The sequence below is a fragment of the Pseudorca crassidens genome, chromosome 9 (genome assembly GCF_039906515.1).
Source record: "Pseudorca crassidens isolate mPseCra1 chromosome 9, mPseCra1.hap1, whole genome shotgun sequence".
Classification (NCBI taxonomy): Eukaryota; Metazoa; Chordata; class Mammalia; order Artiodactyla; family Delphinidae; genus Pseudorca; species Pseudorca crassidens.
In genome coordinates, this window is record NC_090304.1 from 31,456,696 (window position 1) to 31,483,420 (window position 26,725).

Genomic DNA, 26,725 nt, shown 5'->3' on the forward strand with positions numbered 1-26,725 from the left:
TAATTTAAAAACAAAATAACCCAAATGACTTCCATAGCTTTATCACCTATGAGGACAGTGAGGTTGTGAAAGAGACTGATTCTAAGAGTCTAATTGTGTCCTTACAAGATTAATAAAGGGTTTGCAAGGTGCCAACATATGACACTTTGCCATATCATGAAATGTGGGGATTTTAATACCCACTTATTTGGGGGCACATGAGCCTAGAACAACTTTCTTTTTTACTCAAAACAAAATTTGGTCAAGGAAGCAGAGGAATTCCCCACTGCTCAAAATGTCTCAAAGGAGATTGGTATTGAGAAATCTTTAATTCTTTAATACTGATCCAAAGAGAATAAATAGTGATATGTGACCCTTCTTAAAATCTCTCCATCCCAATGAGAGTGTAGTGAAATGGACTGTCTCATATAGTTCTGGGAAGACTAGATATTTGGAAAACTCTTATGAAGAGCAATTTTCATTGCAATATTATTTATACTAGTAAAGAATTAGAAATAATTCTACATCCAAAATTGGGTAATTGTTTCATTATTATGGTTCAATCAATTACATAAGTGCTTGGTAAATGACTGTGATTTGATGAATGCTTACAATAGAATATTGTACAGCTATTTAAAATAATGTTTTCAGACATACTAAAGGGCTTGAGAAAGTACTCATAATGGTAATTTCAAAAAGGATAGAAAATTGTAAACATTGCATGCTTCTAATTATGAGATGTATATGTATATATATTCAGTACTAATTTGGTACAGTGAAAATTGAATGTAGGGATTTTTAAATTTTATTTTGATACCCTTCTGTGTTTATTGCATGTTTGACAAAGGGCATGATATCTTTACAATCATTTAAATGTCAATTTTATTTTTTAAAGTCTACATAAGCACATAGTGCTACCATTTAGACACATTTGTAGTTTACATTCTGGATTTCTCTATCTTTATTTCTTGTTTAGAAAACTTCTGATTAAGTGTCAAATTTTTTATAAGGATTTAGTTTTTGAATTAATTATTTTGACTGCTCAGTAATAAATGAATTATTAATCAGAAGAGAACCAAAGTCTGAACATTCCTCTTCGGATGACTTGAAACATAGTTCATTTTACTAATATGGTAATCTATTTGAATGCAAATCCGTACATATTGGTACAAGTTTCCACTGGCTATCAACTCTTTTATTTGAAGGAATTTTAGAACATGACTAGCATTTTATTTCTTCAGCCATGTTGTATTTTTCACACTAACAAACGGCCAGCTCATTTGTTACCTGTTGTTTTCTGCTCTGCTCTGTGTAAACTTGTCAATTTTACTTAATTTTCCCAGGTGAAACTTTCTGTTTTCTTTTGCATCAGACATGTTGTAGCATACTGCTAAACATTCAAACAATAGAGACATTTAGAAATTTAAAATTAGCTGTAATCTCACCTCTCAGAGATAATGTCTAAAATGTTTCATATAAATTCTAGATTTTTTCTTTTTTTTTGTGAGTGTTTAGAAAATGGGATTACACATTAAATTTACAGTTTTGTAATCTGTTTTTTTTTCCACTTAATAATGCTTTATGGATATCTTTTGAAATCAATAATTAGAGAACTGATAATAATTTTCAATCTCCATGAGTAAAGGGTCTGTGTCATATACTTTCCATAATATATAGTGTATAATAGATGCTGAATACATTTGAGTTAAGAGTGAATAAAATCACATCATTTTTAATGGATGCATTGTGTGCATATAGCCTAATGGACAGCTAAAGTATCTCCAGTATTATTCTATTCTATTCTTTGTCTACAAAGCCACAATGAACAAATATCCACATATATTGTTATTGAAAAGTCTGATTATTTCTTTGGGATAAATTTCTAGAAATAAAATTTCTGTTCCAAAGTTCTTGCACATTTCACATTTTGATACACATTGCCAAGTGCCCTTGAAAAAGTTTTTTGTTTGTTTTATTTTGTTTTCTTTCATTGAAAGGCTGAAAATACAATGTTTAGAGTTTGTTCACTGCATTATATCCTCATATCTAATGCAGGAAGGCAAAGCTTCAGTTGTTAAAAAATACTTCTGAGTGTAATCAGTAAAAGTAAATTCCATAGTATGTTTTTAATTGGTGTTCTTACCCACTTTTGATATTCCATTTTCATATTTGGTGTGCTGCAGCATGTGATAGACTATCCTGCTTCGAGTAGCATTGCTGAAGAAGGTGTCCTTATTGTTTATTATGAAGCTGGGAAGATAAGCGGATTGGTTTTAATATTCAATGCAGACCACAGAATCTAGCAACAGTTACAAGTTCCTGGGTAGCCATCCATGTATTTTCTCCATTAAAATGAATGCATGTAAAGTACAATAAATCAGAAGAGAAACCATCTTCTTAAAAAAAAAATCATTTGGCTGAGAAAATATACACTTATAGATAATACAGGGCATTATCAAATATTCATTTTAATATCCTTCAGTTTATAAGGAAGCCTAAATGTCCTCATATTTCTTATTGAGCATGGAACAAGAACAGATTGTCCACTGGCTTCCATAAATTTTGTACTACCTTAAGCAATGTGGTTCCAAATAGAACACATTAACAATTGATGTCATTCCCTAATACTGCACTTTCCGAGCTAGCTTGTTTTCAGTACTTCAGCGACAAGCAATGTTTCTCCCTTCCCCTTCATATCCTACTGTTCCATTGTAGAAAGAGTTGTATGGAGTAAACATGAGAGCCAATGATGTAAAGAGCAAAAGGGTGACTTCAAGAGGTGGTGGGAGGTAGGAGGGGTGTTCCCTGGCACGGTCCAGTAGTTAAGACTCCATGCTTTCACTGCCAAGAACCTGGGTTCAATCCCTGGTCGGGGAACTAAGATCCCACAAGGCATGGCCAAAAAAATTAAATAACTAAAAAATAATTTAAAAAAAGAGATGATGGGAGAAAAGAGATGGGAACTTACTGGTGAATTCGTGCACGGCTGAAGGGGCCAGTATAGCAGTCTGACTCCTCCAGGTCTGGGAAAGCTGACTTGTCAAGAACCATGGGGTTTTGGGACATCCATTTTTTGATTCTTCTAAAATATTTTTGCACCCTGGAACAAAGTCACATTTTAGAACTGAATTAGGTTGCACTCCAGAGCCATGCCTACCTTCCACTACCGTTCTGAAAGATTCCCAAAAGACATACACACACCCACATTCACACACACATACATGCATTATTCCTGTACCCACACAAAGGAAATAATTCCAAAGCAAACCAAATCTGGCATTTATTTAAACTCTTTCAGGGCAACTAGGTGATCCTCATAAGAAAAATCTGTGGAAAATATTAGAAAATCATCATACATGAAGATGGGGTAGGAAAAAGCATAAAGAATAAAACCAGCAAGATTGTTTATTAAAGTTGAGTGTATGTATGTATATATCTATATCTATATATGTGTGGCTGTAGATCACTTTAAAAACTCTATAGCAATGTGGCTCCAGAAAAGTGGAGACTGAAAAGAAAGAAATGGCTACAATTCACTCAATGCATTCAGTTCTGGGAGCCACAGGTCCTACGGTAACAGCAAGCGTTTCGGGTCAAGAAAAACTGGGTTCAAAGGCAGCTCTGCATTATAGTAACTATGGAAACTTGTATAAGTTAGTTAATTTCTTGCCTTTGTTTCCTCACCCATAAAATAAAAGTAATAATATTGACATTGCTGGAGAGTTGTGAGTTGGTGTTTTACATTAAACTTGATTAACAATGAGGAGAGTTGAGTCAAGGAGTCTTTGCGGTACCTTTAAGACTTTAACGGGTTTGTAAATCACCTGAAGATCTTGTTAAAATGCAGATACTAATTCAATAGATTTAGGGTGGGGTCTGAGATTCTGCATTTCTAACTAGTTCCCCGGGGTGCTCATCCTGCTATCCACTGACTGCGCTTTGAGGGGTGGATTTAGCATAGACTTCAGGTTAGAGAACATTAAAACACTGTTTCAGGAAATCTCACATCAGGATACTTTGGCCTCAGCTTTAGATTACAGTCACAACCCAGTTCTATGTGGTATATATACTGATTGGAATCATATTTATTTTTCAAAAGACAAAAATGAAAGCAAAAGAGATACTGACTCCAGAGATTGATTCTGAAAATGAGATTCTGAGTTGCTATAATAACAGCTGTGTTTACTTTAAAAATGTGCTATATTTACACACTATTTATGAGGTTCTATCTTTGGCAGTTTTTGGACTTCTTCTGCAATAGTGAGTCAAAGTGGCAGGATATAATATTTTCCTAGAGAAGTACAATGCATCTTAATATTTGGCCAACTCTGCTTAAACTTTAAAAAATTTAGTACAGCCATGTGCAGGCAGACTGTATCTTAAAAATGATTTCATCCAAGTCTATTATGGTAAAATTACCATGTCTATATAATTTGAAATAAGCATCAAGTTTTGATTTTTAGCATGTGAAGAGTTTGGACATTTTCTTTGCCAAGTAATGTTATCATTTAGATGCCAAGTCTTTTTTGGTTTTGGAGGAATCAGAGCATTTCTTTCTAGCCTAAAATAATAAATGAGTGTTATCTGAAGTGTCCATTTTGCTTCTTCTTATTACAAAGAAAGCCTCTGAAATCACAAAATATCGCTGTATTCCAGCCACTAGTGCACAGACATGTAAAAACACTGAATGGATTATATAGCAATTACTCCAACTTTTCAAAGTTAGCCTAGTGGAGAAAACAATGGGATAAAAAATTAGAGGATGAATTTGCCAGTCATTGAAATTGAGCCAAACATTTTCAATCTTTGAGCTTTATGTTCCTCATCTGTAAAGAGAGAAAGTAATTCCATCTGTCCTACTTCATTAGGTGGCTAGGAGGATCAAATAAAAGGAGGCATCTGATGACACTTAGAAAATGCTGATAGCTATAGCACCCAAGGGCTTACTATCTCTGACAAAATTGCAAACATACTAGAAATAAATGCCAATCAAAAAAATTAAAGAAATGAAATAAAATGACTTGTAGACCATCATTGACCTTTTACAGAAAAATAAACCATATTATCAGTTTAGGCTTTTCACATACTTCCTATGAAGGAATACATGATGTCTAATAGTGAAATGTGGTCAGGGCTGGATCTGAATCACAGGATGTGAAGATCTAGCTTATTATTTAATTTCTTTGATTCTCATTCAGTTTTCTCATCTCTTAAATGAAGGGATATTCTGATAATTAAATAGGTAATGACTGATCCCACAGTGCCCAGCACAAAGTAAACACTCAATAAATATTTGTGATAATAATAAGGAAAAGGAGTATCACTACTACTTCTACAACCACCACTACCACCACCATGCCACCAACATGATCTAACGTATTACCTACACTCTACCAAACTTTTATCACGTTAGCAGTCTTGCAAACAAGATTTCATGGCATAATGTGAAGATGACTTCTAACAGAGCTTTAAATTCCTTTGCTAAAATCAGTGGAACGCAGAGAATTCAATGGAAATTGAAAAGAAATCTGGATTAAAGGGTCAAAAGAACGTGGTCAGAGCACAAACTCTATCACACCAGCTGTGAAAGCTAGGGGATGAGATGTGGGGTGGTAAGGAGTGGTGATAATGGAGTCATTTATTTTCCCTGATCTGCAAACCAGTTACTCTTTGTTCTGCCCCCCTGAATGGTCCTTTTCAAGATGCTTTGATAATTGAATATGAAAGTACTTTGTAAGCTAATGATAGATAACAGCAATAATAAAACTATAGGCATTTCCTTTTGACCTGCCTGGAGAAACAATGATCTTTGAAACCTGGATAATTGCCTGTACATATTTACCCCTAATGTTTACTGGTCAAATTACCCATGCACAAAACATCTTTCCCATGTCAGGAAATGGAAAGCACAAGTGATATCTAAGTACACACATTAGACTTTTGCTTCCCTCTTTCCAATTGTCTAAAAATTGGGTTTTATAATTTTATAACATTGACGCCCGTACATATACACACACAACACTTAAATTTTCTTTTCCCAAGGTCAAGTTTAAAAAAAATCAAAATCAGTCATTTACTTAATTGAAAGTATAAACTCAGGCAAATACCAAGACAGTCATTTTTTCAGTTTAATATGTCATATAATTTTATAAATGCCTTTCCTATTTATTTGTTACCCTCCGCATACGCATCCACTAACTCAAAGAACAAAGAGAACTATTTGTAATATGTAAACTGTAAAGCAGTAGACTATAGTAATGCTTAAGGTACATTAACAATTGTTTGGAATAACTGACAACCTTATTTTCATTTCATAAAATTAAACAAAAAATAATAAACACAAAAGATAATAAAACATATTATGACACATAATATAGCATTAATTTTTCTAGTTTACTTTTGTTTGACCAAAATACTAAAGAAAAACATTTTTCCACTATTAAAAATGTTTCTTTAGGATTTAGAATATACATATTTATCAGGAATTCTAAATACAAGTTTACTCTAAAACTAAATTATGACAGTATTACATAGACATTGGTTGCCAATTTAATATACAGGATTTTGTCCTTCTGTGAGTCTCTGAAAGGAAGATGTCTATTTAGCAGAAAACACACTAATTATACAGTGGCAAATCTCACTAATTCTATACAGCACCCAGAAGCAAACCTAAACATGTTTTATCAACACATCAAATATTAAACAGGCACATGCAGAGAAAAATATGGAAAACCTGCGGTTGTAAATTTATATATTATAACATCCCAATGAATTTGACCTTATTATGCAAAAATAACTTTGGAAATTTGCTTATATAGACCAGAAACGAATGAGCACAAGAGAAATGATGAAAGCTCATTGTAAATCTGAGCATGTCAACCTGACAAACAGGGGAATCCAACTGGCTAAGGAACATCATTAATTTTTTAAGAGCCATTTGAGTACTAATTCCTTTAGCATTCATTCAGATTTCAAGTTTTCCCCCTCATGATTTCCTTTTCTTGTCACTCATTCCTACCAACCTAAATTTAATGTTTAATAGAGTACAATACTCTCTTCTAGAATTCAAACTTTTCCTATTTTAGAGTTCTAAATTATATTCAGACATTTTCTTTGGTAAAAGTAGATTTATTAAATTCTCTCCTAAAGTGGTCAGATATTTACACTGTATGATTTTGCTAGTTTTTGTGTCATTCTGATTTGCAATATCCTGCAACATTATTCAATAGGGTCTCCTCTACGACATTCACGTTCTATTTTTGTTAATTGATTGTTTTGCAAGGAGCAGAAAAACAGCGAATTATTACAAGCCTTTTGTTTGTAGAGTTCATTAAATGGAAGCTCATTTTCTCCAGTGAAACGGGGTCAAGGCAATTCAGGTGGGAGAGTTTCTTGTGTCTCAGGGTTGTATTTTAATTAATTCCTTTGCCATAGCTACTGTTACCACAATAGGCAAAGAGATGTTGTTTTGAGATACAGCTCTTGAAAAGAAGTTTCCTTTCAATACCACAATTGAAAGAGAGGCAGGTTCAACTGGTGGAATAAGAGTAGGTCTGTAATACAAAAGATGCTGTATGGCCTTGGTAAACCACTTCATCACTCTGTCTTTCTTTACCATCTTATCAATAAGAGGTTTGGATTAAATGATCCAAGAGGCCTCTGCTGTGTCTATTATTCTATTACTCTAGTGGGTCATCATTTACCCATCAATCCTGGTTTTATAACTATTTTTAAAATTAAAATCTCCTGAAACACGAACTTGCAATTAAAATCCTTGCTCCATAACATTATATCAAGGAAGGATTGTGGGAATGGCAATGGTAAATAGAAAAAAAGGGATCATCTGATTTTAAACATTGTCAAATTTGGCATAAGTCATTTTGAAAATATCTTGAACAAATCAGTAAAGTTTTTCTTTCTAAAATTTACAGCTGCTGATATGGGTAATCAAATGCATTTTTTATTTTTTCCCAAATGACAAATTGGTTGTAAACAAATTTCATATCACCCACCAACCTGCCCATTGATTTGCTCCTCTGGTCAGTGTAATAAGATTTTTTCCTGAAAAAAAAAAAAAAAAAAAGAAAGAAAGAAATCAGCTGAGAAAAGTCACAGGAAAATAGTGAAACCAGCAAGTGACAACATTCAATTACACTGAGCATTTCAATACTCTAACTTCCACATGCTAAAGAAAGACATGAAATGAACCAGTATAATAGGAAGAACTCTGAATTTGCATTGTTTCAGTTTCAGAATCTAAGTTACTAATAACAAAGACACTTTCATAAATCAATAGATCACTTTTGAATATTTGATTTTTAATTCTTTTTTGAAAGTTTGTCTTCTGCTACATAATGCATATTAACCAGATCACTTGCTTGTATGTTATATGAAGTCAGCTATTGATCTAAACACATATGTAATGAATATTTATGACTTGGCAAAGAACGTTAAGTTATAACCACTAAAAATTTAGAGAAAAAAAACAGGGTCTTTATCCTCAAAAAGCTACTTTTCAGTTGAGGAGACAAGTGATAGTTATAACAAAGTGTGATAATGCAGTAAAACAGAGAGGGCTATGGAAGTACCTGTGAAGGGATCTCAACTAGTTTTCATAGATGGAGGAGAAAGGAGACAGGGAAGCTTTCCCAGAGGATGTGTTATCTGTGTTGAATCATGAAGCATGAACGGCAGTAGTCGTCTGAATGGAGTACTTAGGACATGGCATTTTAGACAGAGGTAGCAGCATATGAAATGGTTATGGGAGCAAAATTAACATGGTAAGATTCAGGGAACTTTGACTAATTTGGTAATTGCTGGGGTATAAATTGCAAGTTGAGGATAATAATAAAAGAGGTGAGGGGATGGTGAACAAGGCACAGATGATGAGGGGTCTTACCACTGATGCTAAGGTTTTTGGGTGAAAAGTTATAGGAAGATATTGAGTGTTTTAAGTAAGTGTGTAGCATTCTGATTTTAGAGAAACTAAATATTCTAGTGACAGAGGTTAATTCACCTCCTAAAAGATTCTCAATAAATCCACATCTTGGAGCTCAGGAATCTCATTCAGGGCCTTCTAAAATGCTTCTTTATCCCCACCCACCAAAACCCATTCCAGAGAATCAGAAAACTCCTCCATGGTGTGGTATCTAGAAAGCAGGGCCGAGAGTCAGGACAATTGATATTTAGTCCTGTGTTATTAACTGCTTAGAAAACTTGAAAAGCCTTCTGAGCTACCATATTTCATTGCAATCACCAGTCATAATCCTAGAAAAGAATTTTTAAGTTGTCTCTGCAATACTCTAACACTAAATTCAGATATGGAGTTTCAAGGTTTGCTCTGTCTAGCCTAAACTCACACTTTAAATATCACCCCCCCCCTCATTTTATCAGACATACACAGGTTTGTGTGCATACATCATTCAATCAACTTGGTGCTTTGTGACCACCTAGAGGGGTGGGATAGGGAGGGTGGGAGGGACGGAGACACAAGAGGGAAGAGATATGGAGATATATGTATATGTATAGCTGATTCACTTTGTTATAAAGCAGAAACTAACACACCATTGTAAAGCAATTATACTCCAATAAAGATGTTTAAAAAAATCCCTATTGTACTATAAACCCATCTTCTCTCTGAACCTCCTCTACAAAGTACTCTCTTGCACTATTTACCCCGTATTATATAACTGTTCAATGACTATCCTCTATAGTAGACTGGGTTTCTTGAAGACGGTAGCTTCAGTTCATCTGACTTTGTGTATACTTGGCACATTCTTTGGTAAATAGTAAGCATTCCGATGGCTGATGAATAAATGAATGGGCTTTTGTTTAATTCACAGTTGCATTTATTTCCTTCAGTGCCTGAGGGCACTTTGAATTTAGTAAACATTTACTAAATAAGGTATCGCTTTAAAAAACTACAAATGTAGAAATTGGTTTAAAATAATTTTCAGCATCAAAAAAATCTAGGAATGTGATTAAGAGGAGATAAAGATTATGGTTATAATGATCAGTTGTGGATATGGTAAGGAATAATATAAAAGAACAAGGTGGCATTTGGATAAAACATTATTCTTTGTATTGCTGCTATTTTGAAATATTTCTCTTAAACATTTTCTTTTTTATTTTTGAAATGCTTTGGGAGAAATAAGAACAAGTGAAGGAAGAAAGTCATATAAGATGAATACACATATTTTTTAAACTGCTTATACTGTAAGAACAAATAAAATTAAGAGACTCATTTTTCCTAATTAACTAACACCCTAGTTACCAGTCAAATCTAGGATGAACTATGTGTGACAATTAGTGCTGTCAAGTCCTCTTACTTGAGGACCGGTTAGGTTATTGTTTATCTTGAGGACATGCCTGTAATGGGTGTATCTGCTTGGCTATAGAAAAGGGTGAGATTTCTTTTTGTATTTGCAATCTCAGTGAATTGCCTGTGATGCATGTTGCATTCTGGTTTAATGTTTATTCAGTGATTAAAGGGTTATCTTTCTCTTCTATGTTTGTGGAGAAGTTTCCTTGGTTGGAGGAGATTTTGTTTTTAATTATATTTCCCCAACATATACAAGTGTACCTTTAGTTCATGCAGTCAATAATAACTTGCAGTTTTCCTTAGTTCTTCTGCATAAATGAGCCTGCAGGACCAAATTATTTCCTACCCACTATCCTCACTCCATAATTTATTAACTGCATATTGTTCATGGACAGAGTTTTCTTTATTTTCCCTTAATTTTTCATTTGAAAGATTCTTCCATTCTACACCTTGCATCAAGACAGCATTTATCTACCTACCTACTTACCCATCTATTACAACAACCGCTCAAAATTATAAGTAAATGCTTATCTCCATCACTGTTTCCAACCACTGTTTCACACAGCCAGTGGCCACTTGTGGAGATGTCTGTGTGGCCAAATGAGAAGGACAGACAGTCACATGGGTGCGACCCTGAATCCCTGCTCCTTGTCAAGCAAAGTTACTGCACTGTTATCTATTCTATATTTTGGGCTCCCTGTATGTTGTTACATTATTTTATTTTTGAGTGAGATATCCTTTGCATAAAAAAGTGATCTAAGTTTAATCCCAATTGTGATAAAAGATTGTTCTTAATGTTTTAAAAAATTTTCCCCCAAATTTGCTATGATTAAAATATTTGTGGGAGGAGGAGCTTGAGGAAAGATGGAAGGTTGACCCCACCTTTGGACTCAACCTGAGAAGCTACAGGGTGACTGAATCACCTTAAAATATGTTTGACCAATTTAATGTGAGAGAAGGGTAAGAATGAATAAGAATCACCTTTGAATCAAAAGAAAAGTAATGAATGTGGGAATTGATATTTCTGGAATGTACAAGACACAGGCTATGTCTTTCCTGATAGAATAAAAACTAGAAAATGTGGACTATTTTAACTCTCCAAAATTTCTTGGTTAGTTTGGAAACATCAAGTCCAATACGCAAGCCATATCTACTTTGGAAAAATAATCAAGAAAAGAAATAGCTAGAAAATTTATGTATATAAAATTCTACACATGCAGAATATCAAGCATAAAATTTAGATAAAATGCTGAAGTTTCAAGTTCATACAGTAAGTTACCAGAAAACTTTTGAAGGAAGGGTTATAACTCTAATAATTTTTTTCTGAATAAATTTGCAGCTTTTCTTTCTGAAATGCAATATATAGGTTTCAACACTGAATATATACATGGAATAGTCAAGCACGGATATGTTTTTATGCATAAATCTTTAAAAAATCTTGTCTTGAAAAAAGATATGTATTTTTCCTATTTAAGTTCTTTGTTATTCTTGTATATTTTACTTTTAACACAATATATATGTTCCTAAATATGATAACAGTTGACATTTGGAAAATGAATTGGTAATCATGAAAACACTTTGCCACTAATTCTATGCTTGAATAACATTCTATTTTTATGAGCTGACTGCTATCCCAAATTTTAGGTGTACCTTATAAATAAATCAGAAGTTGGTTACTAAGTAGTTAGTTAATGCTACATCTATTATTTAAACTGATCTGTAAATATGTTCTAAAAGAACTCTGAGTTCCAGCATTTCTCAAACTGTTTTCCCAAGAACATCATCATATTAAGATTTTAAAAAATCCATCATCAGATGGAAATTAAGGAAAGACTTCTCTGTGTAACTGTCTGTTGGAATTTATAAAAATTATAAGAATTATTAAAATATTAAAAATCTTCAAGACAATATTTCTCTATCAACTGTAACAGAATCACTTGGGATGCTTGTTAAAAATGCCCAATCTTATCCCTGACCTAATATGCCAGAATCTCTGGATGTAGCTTCTAGGGACCTTCATTTTTACTAAGTTTCCCAGGTGATTCTGATGTATTCTGAAGACTGAGAACCACTTCTCTAAAAATTCCTACAGTAAATAAACTTATTGTTTAACTTAGAAATTCAGGAACATATTTGGTCACAGGATATTTTTCTTTTACATCCTCTGGAACCAGTGTTCCTTTGACAAACTTTGAGGAAAAGCTGTATATTTTCTAATATTTATATTATTAAATCAAAAGAATCACAATGGCATTTTCCAAAATTTCAGTAATGTGGAAATTGTGAACATTATCTTGAAAAACATATCATAAAGAAGAAATTTGAGCCACATCATCAATAAAAAGAGACAGTAAGTGTATACATTTCATGGTTTTCATATTTCTTTCTTTGGATGTATCAGAACTCTTCTTTCAAATGCAATCTTACCAGAAAATAAAAATGAATGTCATTTATAAAAAGCAAAACCATCAACTGAAGAAAACATCTTATTCAAAACTTCCGTTGAAATAGGACACTATGGCACACAGATTGGAGACCTAGGACCTAATTTATACAAACTGGAGACACAGTCTGGTAAGGGAATTGTTTTTAATGAACTGCTAAGTTAAAGACACAAATAATTAAATTTGATACAGATTTTTTAAAAAAACAAAGTTATGAGAATATTGATTAAATTCAGAGTTCCTCAAAATTTATCTGAAAAAGTCAAGAGTAAGGGAAATGAGAGAAAAAGGTCAATGTGCTCTAACAGACTTTCAATTTTTAAAATTAATAAAATCCAACTGAGATGGTGGAATGAGCTGTATGAAATGTGTGATGCTGTAGATTCCGTTGCCATCGTCTTTGTAAGACTTTTTCCCTATAAACTACAGCAGAATGGACATACTTTGAAAGTATATTGACAAAGAAAGGAAAACCATCTTTGAAATTATGAATGTCAAATATTTGGTGTAAAGCAAACATGTTAACCAACATTTACTTTTTCACTGAATGAAAGTATAATTTCAAATTAATAATGTGTCTTTGCCAGGGACTAAGAATCAAATGATGACAAATTCCCCCTTGGATAGCAAAAAAGGATTCACTCTTTCGGACCCCTGGCAAACAAGTGCTTTGTATAAAGTCCAGAGGAGATAAGTGGAAGATATGCTCCTTTTTTTGATGGAATATTTTAACACAATGTTCAGTTAACCTGAAGAGCAACTGAATACTGAAATCCACTGAAATGGCACACTTTGTGATGGTCTCTAAGGGTTTCCTCCTTTTAGATCTACAAGGAAATTAGTTTGTGCAAAAATTCAACTATACCTCTGCTCAGAAACAATGGTGAAATCACAGGAATAGGGGCAGGATAAAGGTATGTGAAATCAGGCTTACTTTGGAATTTTTTAGCAATTTCACCCTGATATCAGAAAGTAGGTTATTGTCTTGGATGTCACACTTCTTTTGCATCTTTGTTTATATCCTGCAGTCAAAATAGAACTTGTTTAAAATAATTTTGTAAGAATGTAAACAAATAAAATAATAGGGACCCACAATCCCACCCATCAGAAGCAATCATGTTTAGCATATTACATTTTCTTCTAATTTTATTTCTATTCATTTTACATTGTTGAAATCTCATTGTATGAATACATGCATATCCTTCACATTTTATTTAAATTTATTTATTATTTCACTACAATCATTAATAAATCCTTGTACCCATTTGTTTTATAAATGAATTATATTGCATTGCAAGGGTATATATAAATTATTTAAATCCTCTACCATTGAACATAGGAGATATTTCCATTTTTCATAATTATAAATAGTACTTCAGGGAATGTTTTTACATATTTTTCAATTATCTTCTTAAGATAAAAAGTGGTTATGAAAAGTTTTAAGTCTCAGAAAATAATTTTAAATTCAGTTTCAGAATATTTTATGAAATTTGATTCTCACCCATAAATCAATAGAGGTGATTATTCACCATATCTATGCAAGGTTTGAAGAGTACTACTTGCGAAAGTCTTTGATAATTTCATAAGTTAAAATGAAGCTCATTGTTTTAATTCTGCATGATTTTGTGTAGCATGCATATATACAGACCAAACAAGAAGAAAGCAGATAGAGCAAAGGCAAGTATTCTCCCATTATCAGCTTGTAATAAGTCACAGGCATGTATTTCACAAGACTTTTTAGAAGGAGACGTAGTGTCAACAGGAAAAAATTCCTCAAAACTCAAGACATGAAGAGTTGCACAGTGTATACTTACCTAGTTGTACTCTCAAGTTTGGTTCAGTAGAATGACCTGAATTAAAAACAGTCCTCTGTAGACTCCAAAATATCTAATCATAATACAAATAATATCTCATAGGTCCTTACTTGCTTCTTTCAGGGACCAAGTTTCATAAAAATGTACAAACTTCAGGTTTTTGTAGGTATCTTATTAATAATTTATATAAGGTGCCAGAGAATTCAAAAGACTTTACTCATTTTCTTTTGTTTTTTATTTTATTATTATTATTTTTGCCAAGCTCTTCGAGGTATTATTTACCTATCTTATAAATATCATCTGTACAGAGAATTTTGAAACTTTTACCCAAGGAGGAATGGGAGTCAATTTAGGTATCTAATTCTAATATTGTCACAGTAAGATTCCTCTGTAGTTGCCAACACTTAATCAATTTCTGTTTTGTGGGCAATGACTGTGGCTGCATCTTCCAAAGCCTGAGGTGTTTCAGGTGACTAAAAAGACAGTGATCAACATCCCATATTTCATCTTGAATACTGCAGAGGCTTGTCATGAGACCTGAGGCTGTCAGCACTCTTACAGAGTTGGCCTCTTCCATGCCACCAGGTCTGAGAAATTTCTCCATATTTTTGAATTGCACTCTTACTGTTCATTCATATTCATTATCTAGAGGTTCTTTTACTTGGTATCTTGTTACCCTAGACCTTTTTAAACCTTCTTAGCAGTTGATAAAGCATACTGAGCTCCAAAAAAGTGTAAATGTTCGTATCTTCAATGTGAGTTAAAACTTTGCACATAGTAGAAACACTTGAATTTTATTGTGAGAGATCATGGAGGAAAATGATAGATTCTGCATATAACACAAAACACACAATATGGGGAAACACATCTATTCAATTTTTGCTTGCCTATAGGAAGGACTGAAAAATCTTTGAACTGAGAAGGCCTTTTATTACCATTTATCCTTTGGCATTGAGGACAGAGCTAAGAAACCATCTGGTCGAATTCCACCTGAGGAATGATTCTTGCTAACTGCTATACAGAAGAAGAACACTGTATTTGTACACATAAGGATGCTACACACTTACATTTCCTGAGTTTCACAAAAATAAGGGTTCCATCTACCTATATTAAATAAGAAGTGAAATTGATCTTGGGAATTATAAGTTAAAATTTGAAAACAACTATTTTTCCCCTCCCTCTAGTCAAGTCCAGCTAGAAATGATATAGCTGGGAACCAGAACACTTACCACATTAAGCAAGCAAATTAGAAGGAAAGATAAATGTCCAAGGTAAGCTAAACTTTGGAAGAAAAAGCATTTCTTCTGTAGAAAGAATTACATTGATTGCTCTCAAGTTTTTCAAAAAACAGGCTCATCTTAATATACATTGAGATAGAATGAAATAAAATTTGAAAGTACCTGAAGGGCATCCTGATATTCAGCCTCTCTGCATACTTGCACAGCGTGTCCCATGGAATATGAATTTTAATAAACATGATATCAGGGTTTGCAACAGCTGGCTGCAAAGGACAGCAGAACAGATACCACTTAGAGCTGATAATATCATGCCACAATTTGATCTGAGAGGGAAGGACATTTTCCCCTTGCCTACACATGAATCATTATCACCCATTTAAAAGGAATTTATATGAATAAAATTTCTTAATACAGAAATACCTTAATCAAAATGTAATAATGCCATTGAATGCAAGAAATAATCATAAATGTGAGTTAGTGCATTTTCTTCCTTTGATCATTATCAAGATCCAGAATCCCTAATCAGAACAATCATGAGCCAATTAGGAATCTGAAGTTCTTCTTGTTTGACACCTTCTCATGATCCTCTCATTCCTGCTCTGGGGTGGCGGGGTGGAGGGCAGTGGTGGTAGTGGTAAAAACAACACTGACAGTTGCTACCAGTTATTCATTCACTTATTCTTCTAGCACATTTTATTGAGTAATTACTCCTGTAATTAAAACGAGGTCCTGTGAAAATCCTGGGGATAAACAGAGTATAAATCCTACAAGTCCCTAGCCTTACAGAGCTGTCAAATTTGCACGCTTACTCGAACCTTAACAGGTTAGTATACTGTTTCCTGCAAGAGATCATAAGACTTTGTGTCTTCGATCTAGACAAGAGGTTTTGAAGCAAAATCAAGTGTGCATCAGAATTAGCTAAGGAGCTTTTAACAAAATTGAGTACTCTGGTCTAATTCTTAAGAATTCCCAGAATTGGATTCCATTGTTCTGAATATTTTTCTCGTACCACTAACAGAGAATCAGATGCCTTTCTGAACCAGATAATCATCAAGATTCCCAGATCTGGTCCAGTAGTCTAAAATAAGTAACTAAATAATTGACCATTTTGTCATTATATATCACTAATGTTCATATTATACTTAAAAAAAAAAAAAAGCCTAGACAGTTATTTTCCGAAATTCCTACAATAGCTGAGGCCCATAGAGCAAGAAAGAAGTTTGTGGCCACTGTAGCACTGAATTCCACAGAGCATATTCCTCAAATGATTAGAGAAGCTGAATTAAGTCAAGGAAGAAAACTGCTCTTCGCTTCCATTTAGGCACAACATGTCAGGTTACAACTGGACTCCACTCGGTTAACATTTTTCCTTTAAATTTCAACTAGATGGAACATCTCAAGAAACATAACAATCTTAAAAGCTCAAAAGTATGGAAGAAATTTATCAGTCTAATTTAAAATTATATATTTAAAAATTAAACTGTACAATTTTATATTCATATATTCAAAAAACTATGTTTTAGATATGGCTAATTTCATGAATTTGCCAGAACATATTTCAAATTTGTAGTACCCACATTTTAAAACAGTATTATTAGAGAGCCACGGGACAATCATTGGAATAATACTCAGCTGTAGACAGCAGGCTGATCACCATTGACACTGGACAGGCACTTTCACAGACTAGCATTTGGAAGTGTTTGTTCCCTGAAGTATTATGAAAAAAGGGGGGATCATTCCAAGGTCAAGACAATTTAGGGTTTCTCACTAGAGGACTTGTGAGACATTTTAATATGCATGTACTTGCTAAAATATCCGAGAAGGTAAATAAAGTAAACAGAATTTCCAAAATTTTAGACCATGTGTTATTTTTTCTTTATAGTTTATTGAGGTACTAGGTATTTTTCAAATCACCAGGGGGAAATAGCAAAAGGTGCTTCCTGTGCAATTTCCAAAGGACTTTCCTACTTCAAATATATTTGTTTTAAATTAAAGATAAAGAATGATAAAAAAAATTAACAATGACAGAAGTCATATTAGGTGTTAAATATCTAAAGGCCTTTGAATTCAGACTAAGTTTACACACTTTAGCTATGCTTGAGGAAATAATGTATATAACTTTTGCTCACATTCTTGCCCCCAATAGTCTATTCGTAGCACAATGGCCAGAGTTATTCTTTAAAACGTGACTCAAATCATATAACTTCTCAGAACCCCATTTCAATTAGAGTGAAAGCCGAAGTTTTTCCAATGACCTACTCAGCCTTTTATAATTTCACCTTCAATATCTTGTGAACCCACTCTCCTACTAATCTCCCTCTCATTCACTCTACTTCCATCATTTGGTCACTTACTATGACTTTCCTGCCCTCACCCCATCATTCTTAACCTTGCTCTATTTTTTCCCACAGTACTTATTATCTTCTAATGAATGAGTCTATTTATGTAAATGCCATGAGAGAAGGGATTTTCACTTTGTTCATTTATGTCTACTGAGCACCTAGTTCTATGCCAGGCACATAGTAGTCACTTAGCATTTGTTGAGTGGATGAATGAATGAATGAGTTAACTTACTTTGAGTACACATTCTATGTAACGTGTACCTAAGCAAGAGATGATGAAGACAAGAAAGCAAATAAACCAGAATTATTCTGGAAGAGGTCCTACGTCAGGATTCAAATTAGCATCATGAATAGCTGGCTTATCACTGATTATTAATTCATTCCTGTCAACCCTTAAGATATGAAAAAATCTATTACACTCAAATAAAGGAGATACTTTAGAAGGATGTTACTTCATTAATTCTACCATTGATGAATGAAACGTCAAGCTGAGTGCACATACAGCTAGAACATTTCTAATTTTGTATGTCTTAACTTAAAAAAATATATATATATCTTTTCCAAGCAACGTAAATTGTCTTCTCTTATAATTTCCTCAACTTAATTTCTCTTTTGTTGTACCTCTACTTAAAAACCAAAAAAACAAAAAACAAAAGTAGTTTTATTTTCTTGCAGCTACTGAGCAGGAGGTTGGCGAAGGGCTGGTGTTGGCAGGGAGAAAAATTACTTTCACCCTTGGAATCAGAAGCTCTCAATCTGGCACTATTCTGTTTAGCTCTGATGCAGGCAGGCTTTTCCAAGGGAACAAAGCACCCACCGCCTTCACACATCACATTATTATTTAATTATTCCATCCAAAATTCCCAAGAGGTAGAAAATTCATTCTTGAGAGAAAAGGAAATTTTAAAATGTGTTTTTACACAGTCGCTTTACAAGTTGGTGGCAGAGAGCTGAAAAAAGAAAAAAAAAGAATATGGTAGCTCACGTATTAAGTCTAAGATAAAGACAAAATGCTGATATAATCTGGAAATACACTTGGATAACAAAGCACCTATCCTGACAGTTACAGATCATCTACCTATTCATTTATACAGTCTTCAAATATGGATCATTATCTCTGATGATGTGATTATCTAGAAACTGTCCACATCAACATACAATTTAATGAAGATTTGAGATGCACTCTGTATCAGGCTCAGTGCTTAACTGGGGAATATAAATTTTAAAAATGGGAACTTGTTCCCTAGGGAATACTCCCATTTTTTTTCAGCTAACAAATCCAATACTTGCTGACATTTTCACAATTTCATTTTCCCTTTCCACCTGCCACAAGCCCTAAATATTTTCAATTTAATAGTTATTAAAATTAAGTTGCAAACAAAGCCCACAGCCTATAATAGTAGAAACTTTAAGAAGAAATAAATGTTTATGATAATGCAAAACGCTGGATTTGATAGTTCAGATAGCTACAAGTATTTAGATACCAGTTAGTCATCAATTAACAAGGTTTAAACTAAAAATATATCTAGGTTCTATCTTGTAATCATGGAGTTAAGTATCTTTCTATGTCTGTTTGCTTAAAAGGGCGATACATGATATTGATTTTTTTTAATAGTGTCAGAATACTAAGAAGTCCTCTAAGATCCTCATGCCCTACTGTCCTTGTCTTGTACAATCTCCAGGATCTGTGAATATTATGGCATATTCACTCCCATGATTAAGTTCTATTATAAGGCACATTTGCTTTTAAAAAAGAGATATTGTCTTCCACTGCAGATAAGTCCCTAAAAAGGACTGGGCTTTTCCTGGCAAGAGAGATTCAAAAGAGCAGAGGGACACAAGGGAGAGTCTCCCTTGCGAAAAACGGTGGGGGGCATGTGGCAAGAAATGAGAATGGCCTCTAGGAGCTGAGAGAGGTACCTGGCTGATAGCTAGCAAGGAGATGGGCAACTCAGTCCTACAACCACAAGGAACTGAATCCTATCACAACCACATAAGCTTGAAAGAGTATCCTGAGTTCCAGGTATGAATGCAAGCCCATCCAACACAATGATTTAAGTCTTGTGAGAAACAGAGCAGAGAGCTCAGCCATGCCATGCCCAAACTTCTGATCTGCAGAACTGTGTGCTAACAAGTGGGTTTTATTTTAAGCTGATGAATGTGTGGTGATTTGTTAAGCAGCAATAGAAAGTCAATATAAACAGTGTCAAACAATCTTGTGGAAATTTTAAGACAATACTTTTTCATGATATAATGTTAGCATGCTTATTTAATTTAATTTAATTTATTTATTTATTTTTGTCTGCATTGTGCCTTTGTTGCTGCGCACAGGCTTTCTCTAGTTGTGGTGAGCAGGGGCTACTCTTTGTTGCAGTGCACAGGCTTCTCATTGTGGTGGCCTCTCGTTGCAGAGCATGGGCTCTAGGCATGCAGGCTTCAGTAGTTGTGGCACGTGGGCTCAGTAGTTGTGGCTTGTGGGCTGTAGAGCACAGGCTCAGTAGTTGTGGCACATGGGCTTAGTTGCTCCACGGTATGCAGGATCTTTCCGGACCAGGGCTCAAACCCGTGTCCCCTGAATTGGCAGGCAGATTCTTAACCACTGTGCCACCAGGGAAGCCCCAGCACGCTTATTATATAAACATGTTTTGTTCACTTAAACTGTGTTTGTCATAGCAGGTTGATTTTACACGTTAACATTGTGATAATTAATTTAGTCCTAATTAACTCAACCATTTAAAAAATCAATGTCATTACTCTTAGAATTAGGAACATAAGTAAAAATATCTTTGGCAACTAAAACAACTGTAGAAAGTTAACTTTAATATACAATTTAGAAATCTTAATTTTCCTTGATATTACACTTGGTATTCTAACTCTCTACTGGATCTCCCCCTTCATCCTTCCCCAAAAGCCTTTTAATTTTTTATCTCATCTGTCTTCTGTTTCCTTGATCTTTCTCTTCCGTTTCCTTGATCTTTCTCTTCCGTTTCTTTCCCTTAGTCACACTCTCTATATAATACTATTCTGTTTTAATTACCGGTAATATTCCTTACTATTTAATTTTCTTGTATATTTATGGTTTCTTTCCTCCCATGAGAACGTGGCCCATTTTTATCTTGGTTTCTATATGTCCCCAGAATGAAGCATATAATAGGTACTTCATTAATGTTCCTTGAATGATTAAAGAAATTGCTCAAGTCACAAGCCCAAGTTATCCTTGAAATCTTTTCTCTTTCTACCATATCCAAACCACCACCAAATATCTATATTTTAACTTAAATATCTATCAGATCGATTCATTTCTCTCCATTTCTAATGCCACCCATGATCTCTGTGCATATCCAGTCTTGCTTTTAAATCTATACTCTTTTCAGCAATCTAAAGTTTCATTTTTGAAAACAAATATGGTCATGATATTGCCTGCTTAAATTTTTCAGCAGCTTCCCATTTTTTCTAAGAAAATCATCAAAAGTCTTAAACTACAAAATGGAATTACTTAACCCTAACCATTCTTTCCAAACTCATTTAGTACATTTTATTTCTGGTATTAAAAATACCAGTGTTCTTCCTCCCACCACCATACTGATATTCAGTTGATCCACGCTATGGTGGAGTCTGGCATCAAGGTTTTAAAAGATCCCCAGGGGTTTCTAATGTGCAGCCAGTATTGAAAACCAGATTTCAATACTGGTTTCATAGATGAAAACATCTATCCCTTTTATCCACCTACTTTAACTATTTCATTTTCCAAATCTCAGTTCAAAGTTTGTTTCTTTGATTTTACTACTCCCTTTCCTTCTTGTCTTCCCTCATCCTCAAGATTAGATTACTGACCTCCTCATAAGCCATTCTAGCACCATTTGCTTCTCTTTTAGGTCACTTAACATGATTTGAACTTATAAAGGGTATTGTAAGGAAGGATTTTAGACTTTATATTAATAAGTGGAGATTGAAAATCACCTTGGATTAGAATAGCTTTATTTTGCAAAGCCACCTAAATATCCTCTTAGATATGCAAGTACTAGTCAAGTGGAAAGAGTAATAACAAGACTTTTTAAAAAAAATTTGCAGCAGTCTCCTTTGCTTGGGTTGGCAGAGTTCCTTAGAGATTTTTGGATCAAATTTCATATGGCTTTTAGGGCCTTTCTGGAGGGAAGATATACCAATTCCTCAACTCTGACACAAAACTAGTATCATCTATTCTGCAGAATTGGGGTAGCCTTAACTCTTCCCATTGTCAGAAAAATAAGTCATTTATCTCTATAAGGAGGTAAATAGAAGGAAAGAGGAAGTAGAGCCTGGTAACTTGTATGAACACGATGGCTACAGTTTGTGGGGATGGTCATTCCAATGAAATGTGCAGCTGAGGTTGAATACTCTTTCTGGCCAGCTGTCCTGGTACTTTATTGAACTGTGGGGACCAAATCCTAATCATGTGAATGTGAACTTAAAAGAGCTGTAATTATGGAACCTAGAATGAAAAGCCATTTGTCCAGGAACAAAGGTACACATGTGTACTCTTTTTCTAGAAAAAATAGAAAAAAAATGGGACATGATGCTTTTTTAAAGAAAAATGGGAATCTTTTGGCAGTAACTGAAGAGTGGGAGCTCAAGAATGAATGGATTTCCCTTAAAAGCAAAACAAAACCCCTTTTGGATGAATAACATCCAGTATTATTCTTGGGAAAACTTGGAGGAGTGAGGGAGAGGAACACACACAAGAGAATCTGGACTTTCCACCAAGAAAACTAGGTGGAGACTGTGAGCCAAGTTATATCTCTTTTACAAGTAAACCATTTTCATGACTGACTCCTCCACAGACTGTATGTTCAGTGAAGGCAGGAGTGTGGTCTGCTTAACTCACCTGATCTCCAACATCTTCATGGAATCTGTCAAAATTACTTGCTGAATTAAGAAATAATTATAAATACATGAGCAAAATAACTACCAGCATTATAATAGCAAGCAGGTATAAACTGCTCTGGGAACAGATGACAATCAGTCACTTATTCATTCTGTTTGTATGGAGATTTTGAGAAATCACAAGGAAATTAAATTAATAAAAACCTATCACAAGACTTGAGTTTGTAAGATTTTTCAATAAATACTTCCTAATTGAATTAATCACTAGTGATATGGATATGCTGGGTTAAAATTCCCAGAGGAAACACAACTAAAGGAGTCAGTAGACACTGAGATCAGAATTCCACTTGCCCAATTCTGTAACACTAGGCAGTTTGTGAATAAATCCTTACCTCATAAAGAGGTAAGGCAGTGCATGGTTCTTATTTTATACATAGTAAAAGAGATTTAATAAATATAAATGGATTAGTTTTGCTAGGGCCACCTTGAGTTGTAGTTCAGTACTTCCTATGGATGTTCCTCAGATAACTAATCACAAGACATGTCCTGTGGGAACAAAAAAGTAGGGGTGGTTTCCAATAACATATAAAAATATGGGTGACCACTTTATTCCATTGATACAGCTTATTAGCAAATTATCCAGATAGTTAAGCAAATAAATCATCAAAGCTTTTGACCTTGTCAATCCACTTATTGGTAAAGTAGCTAAATCCAACCAGTAGTAATTTAGGGGTCCCTCAAATCCTTAATTTAATTTTTTTCTCTCAGTAAGGGAACAGTTGGCTAAATCACCAAATTGTAATACTATGCACCTGAGTAAAAAATATGAGTTGGATCTAAATACACTGCAATTTAAGATATCCATAATATATTGTTAAACAACAGAATTGAATAGCAGAATAGTAAGTATATCATGACCAATTTTATGTAAAAAATTTATATGTGTTTGTATATACATAGAAAATATATTGAGGGACACAACAGTATAACTCAAGATATTATTAGCAAGGCTACCAAAGGAGAAAAGGGTATGATTTGAGAGATGGTAGATGTGCCCCTTGACTTTTTATTTTGTACATTGTTATACTTCTGATTTTTTACACTTTTTTTCTTTCTGTAATATGATAAATACATTTTTTAAAAAAAACCCTAGAATGTTTAAAATAGCACGAGTGGTTTTTTTTTGGATAATAAGAGTGAGGGTTATGTGTTATTTCCTTTCTATTTTTCATTTTTTGCCTAGTGAGCATTGTTACTTTTATTGTTTCACTTGAAAAAAATAGCTTTCCTTAAAGAACACTAAAAAAAACATTTGAAGAAAGGAAAGTTATGAGGGCGTTACATAATGATAAGAGGGTCATGTGTGGGTTAACGTGGTATATGGGAAATCTCTGTACCTTCCTCTCAATTTTACTATGATTCTTAAACTGCTCTAAAAAATAAAGTCTTTTATAAAAGCATATAAGGAACAGGATTAAGAAGAAATAGTTCAAAGTGAAGATGAAACAAACAGATGGAAAGATATACCATACTCTTGGAATGGAAGAATCAATATTGTCAAAATGACTATACTACCCAAGGCAATCTACAGATTCAATGCAATCCCTATCAAATTACCAATGGCATTTTTCACAGAACTAGAACAAAATCTTAAAATTTGTGTGGAGATACAAAAGACCCCGAATAGACAAAGCAACCTTGAGAAAGAAAAATGGAGCTGGAGGAATCAGGTTCCTTGATGTAAGACTATAATACAAAGCTAGAATCATCAAAACAGTATGATACTGGCACAAAAACAGAAATATAGATCAACAGAACAGAATAGAAAGCCCAGAAATAAACCCATGCACCTATGGTCAATTAATCTATGACAAAGGGGGCAAGACTGTAAAATGGAGGAAAGACAGTATCTCCAATAAATAGTGCTGGGAAAACTGGACAGCTACATGTAAAATATGAAATTAGAAAATTCTTTAACACTGTACACAAAAATAAACTCAAAATGGATTAAAAACCTAAATGTAAGGCTGGACACTATAAAACTCTTAGAAGAAAACAGGCAGAACACCCTTTGACATAAATTGCAGCAATATCTTTTTTTGATCTGTTTCTTAGAGTAATGGAAATAAAAACAAAAATAAACAAATGGGACCTAAGTAAACTCAAAAGCTTTTGCAGAGCAAAGGAACCCATAAATAAAATGAAAAGACAACCCACAGAATGGGAGAAAATATTTGCAAACAATGTTACTGACAAGGGATTAGTTTCCAAAATTTACAAACAGCTTGTGCAGCTCAATATCCAAAAAAAGAACAACCCAAGCAAAAAATCGGCAGAAGACCTAAATAGACATTTCTACAGAGAAGATATGCAGATGGTCAAGAGGCATATGAAAAGATGCTCATCATTGCTAAGTATTAGAGGAACACAAATCAAAACTACGAGATATCACCTCACACCGGTCAGAATGGCCATCATCAAAAAATCTACAAATAATATAAATGTTGGATAGGGTGTGGTGAAACGGGAACCCTCCAACACTGTTGGTCGGAATGCAAATTTGTACAGCCAGTATGGAGAACAGTATGGAGGTTCCTTAAAATAATAAAAATAGAGTTACCATATGATCCAGCAATCCCACTCCTGGGTATATATCCAGAGAAAAACATAGTTCAAAGGATACATGCACAAAAGAATAGATACATGTATATGTTTAACTGAATTACTTAATCACTTTGCTGTACACCTGAAACTATCAATAACATTGTTAATCAACTGTATTCCAATACAAAATAAAAATTTAAAAACAAAAAATATTAAAACCTAGACATTAACAGTTTGGCAAACTCTTTTCTTTCAACATTTTGTCTTTCTTTTCATAGAGTTTTGTACTTTACATAGAATCATTCCTTCTTTAATTTTTAAAATTGTAAAAATAGTTATGCCCTTTGAAAAATATTTAAATTTATGGAAACATGTAGAGTAAAAAAGGAATATATTTTAAAATAGTACTATACATATGCATTTCTTTTACATTTGGGAGATAATTGCTATACATTTTAAAAAGCCACGTGTTATACACTTTTATACTAAAACATAAACGATCATATCTCTTCCAGCGTATTATACCACATAGCTAATACTGTTAAAGCACATACCTCCTTTTCTAACATCAAGCCTTCTGCTCTGAGGTTCTTTTCAAATGTGTTTCTTTTGTCATACTGTATATTTGACTTTCTATAAACCAGGATGTAATCAATCCGCTTTTTGCCATCTTTGAATAGAAGTCCACTGGATGCTATGTAATTCATGTCATTCTGCAAATAAAGCAAGGGTTGTTAATAGTGTGGGTTAGATAAGCACACACGTTTTGCTTTCAGTCACTTCCATTTGAATATTGGCAATCCAATATAAAAATGTGTTTTTTACATTCCAATTGTGAGATAAGAAAAGGTCATTTTAAAAGTTTGCAATCTACAGTAGGAGACAAGCTAGCAAGTGACGTTTTAGGATTTGAAATTAGGCAGTCTGACACCAGAACATGGATTCTCTGATGTTAGCATCAAAATGTGTATGTTTTATTCAATAAGATCCTGCAAAAATAATTGCCAACATACATTGAATATTTGCTCAAAATCAGGCCCAGACATAAGTGTTTTACATATTTTAATATTCAAACTTTCATTTTGAAGATAAAGACAACAAGGTTTAAACAACATAAGCA

The 26,725-nt window shown here is 33.8% G+C and overlaps 2 protein-coding genes across 2 annotated transcripts in view; one reads left to right on the top strand and one right to left on the bottom strand.

Moving 5' to 3' along the window:
- ANO3 (anoctamin 3) overlaps window positions 1-26,725 on the bottom strand; it is a 269,884-nt gene that overhangs the window by 99,544 nt on the left and 143,615 nt on the right. Inside the window, exons 5-9 of the mRNA XM_067749578.1 lie at window positions 26,160-26,318; window positions 15,959-16,059; window positions 7,996-8,040; window positions 2,948-3,079; window positions 2,123-2,229 (exon numbers count right to left, since the gene is read on the bottom strand). Coding sequence (XP_067605679.1) covers window positions 2,123-2,229; window positions 2,948-3,079; window positions 7,996-8,040; window positions 15,959-16,059; window positions 26,160-26,318 — 544 coding nt within the window. The remainder of the gene's footprint in view (window positions 1-2,122; window positions 2,230-2,947; window positions 3,080-7,995; window positions 8,041-15,958; window positions 16,060-26,159; window positions 26,319-26,725) is intronic.
- MUC15 (mucin 15, cell surface associated) overlaps window positions 1-26,725 on the top strand; it is an 89,592-nt gene that overhangs the window by 41,777 nt on the left and 21,090 nt on the right. The gene's annotated exons all lie outside the window — the stretch shown is intronic.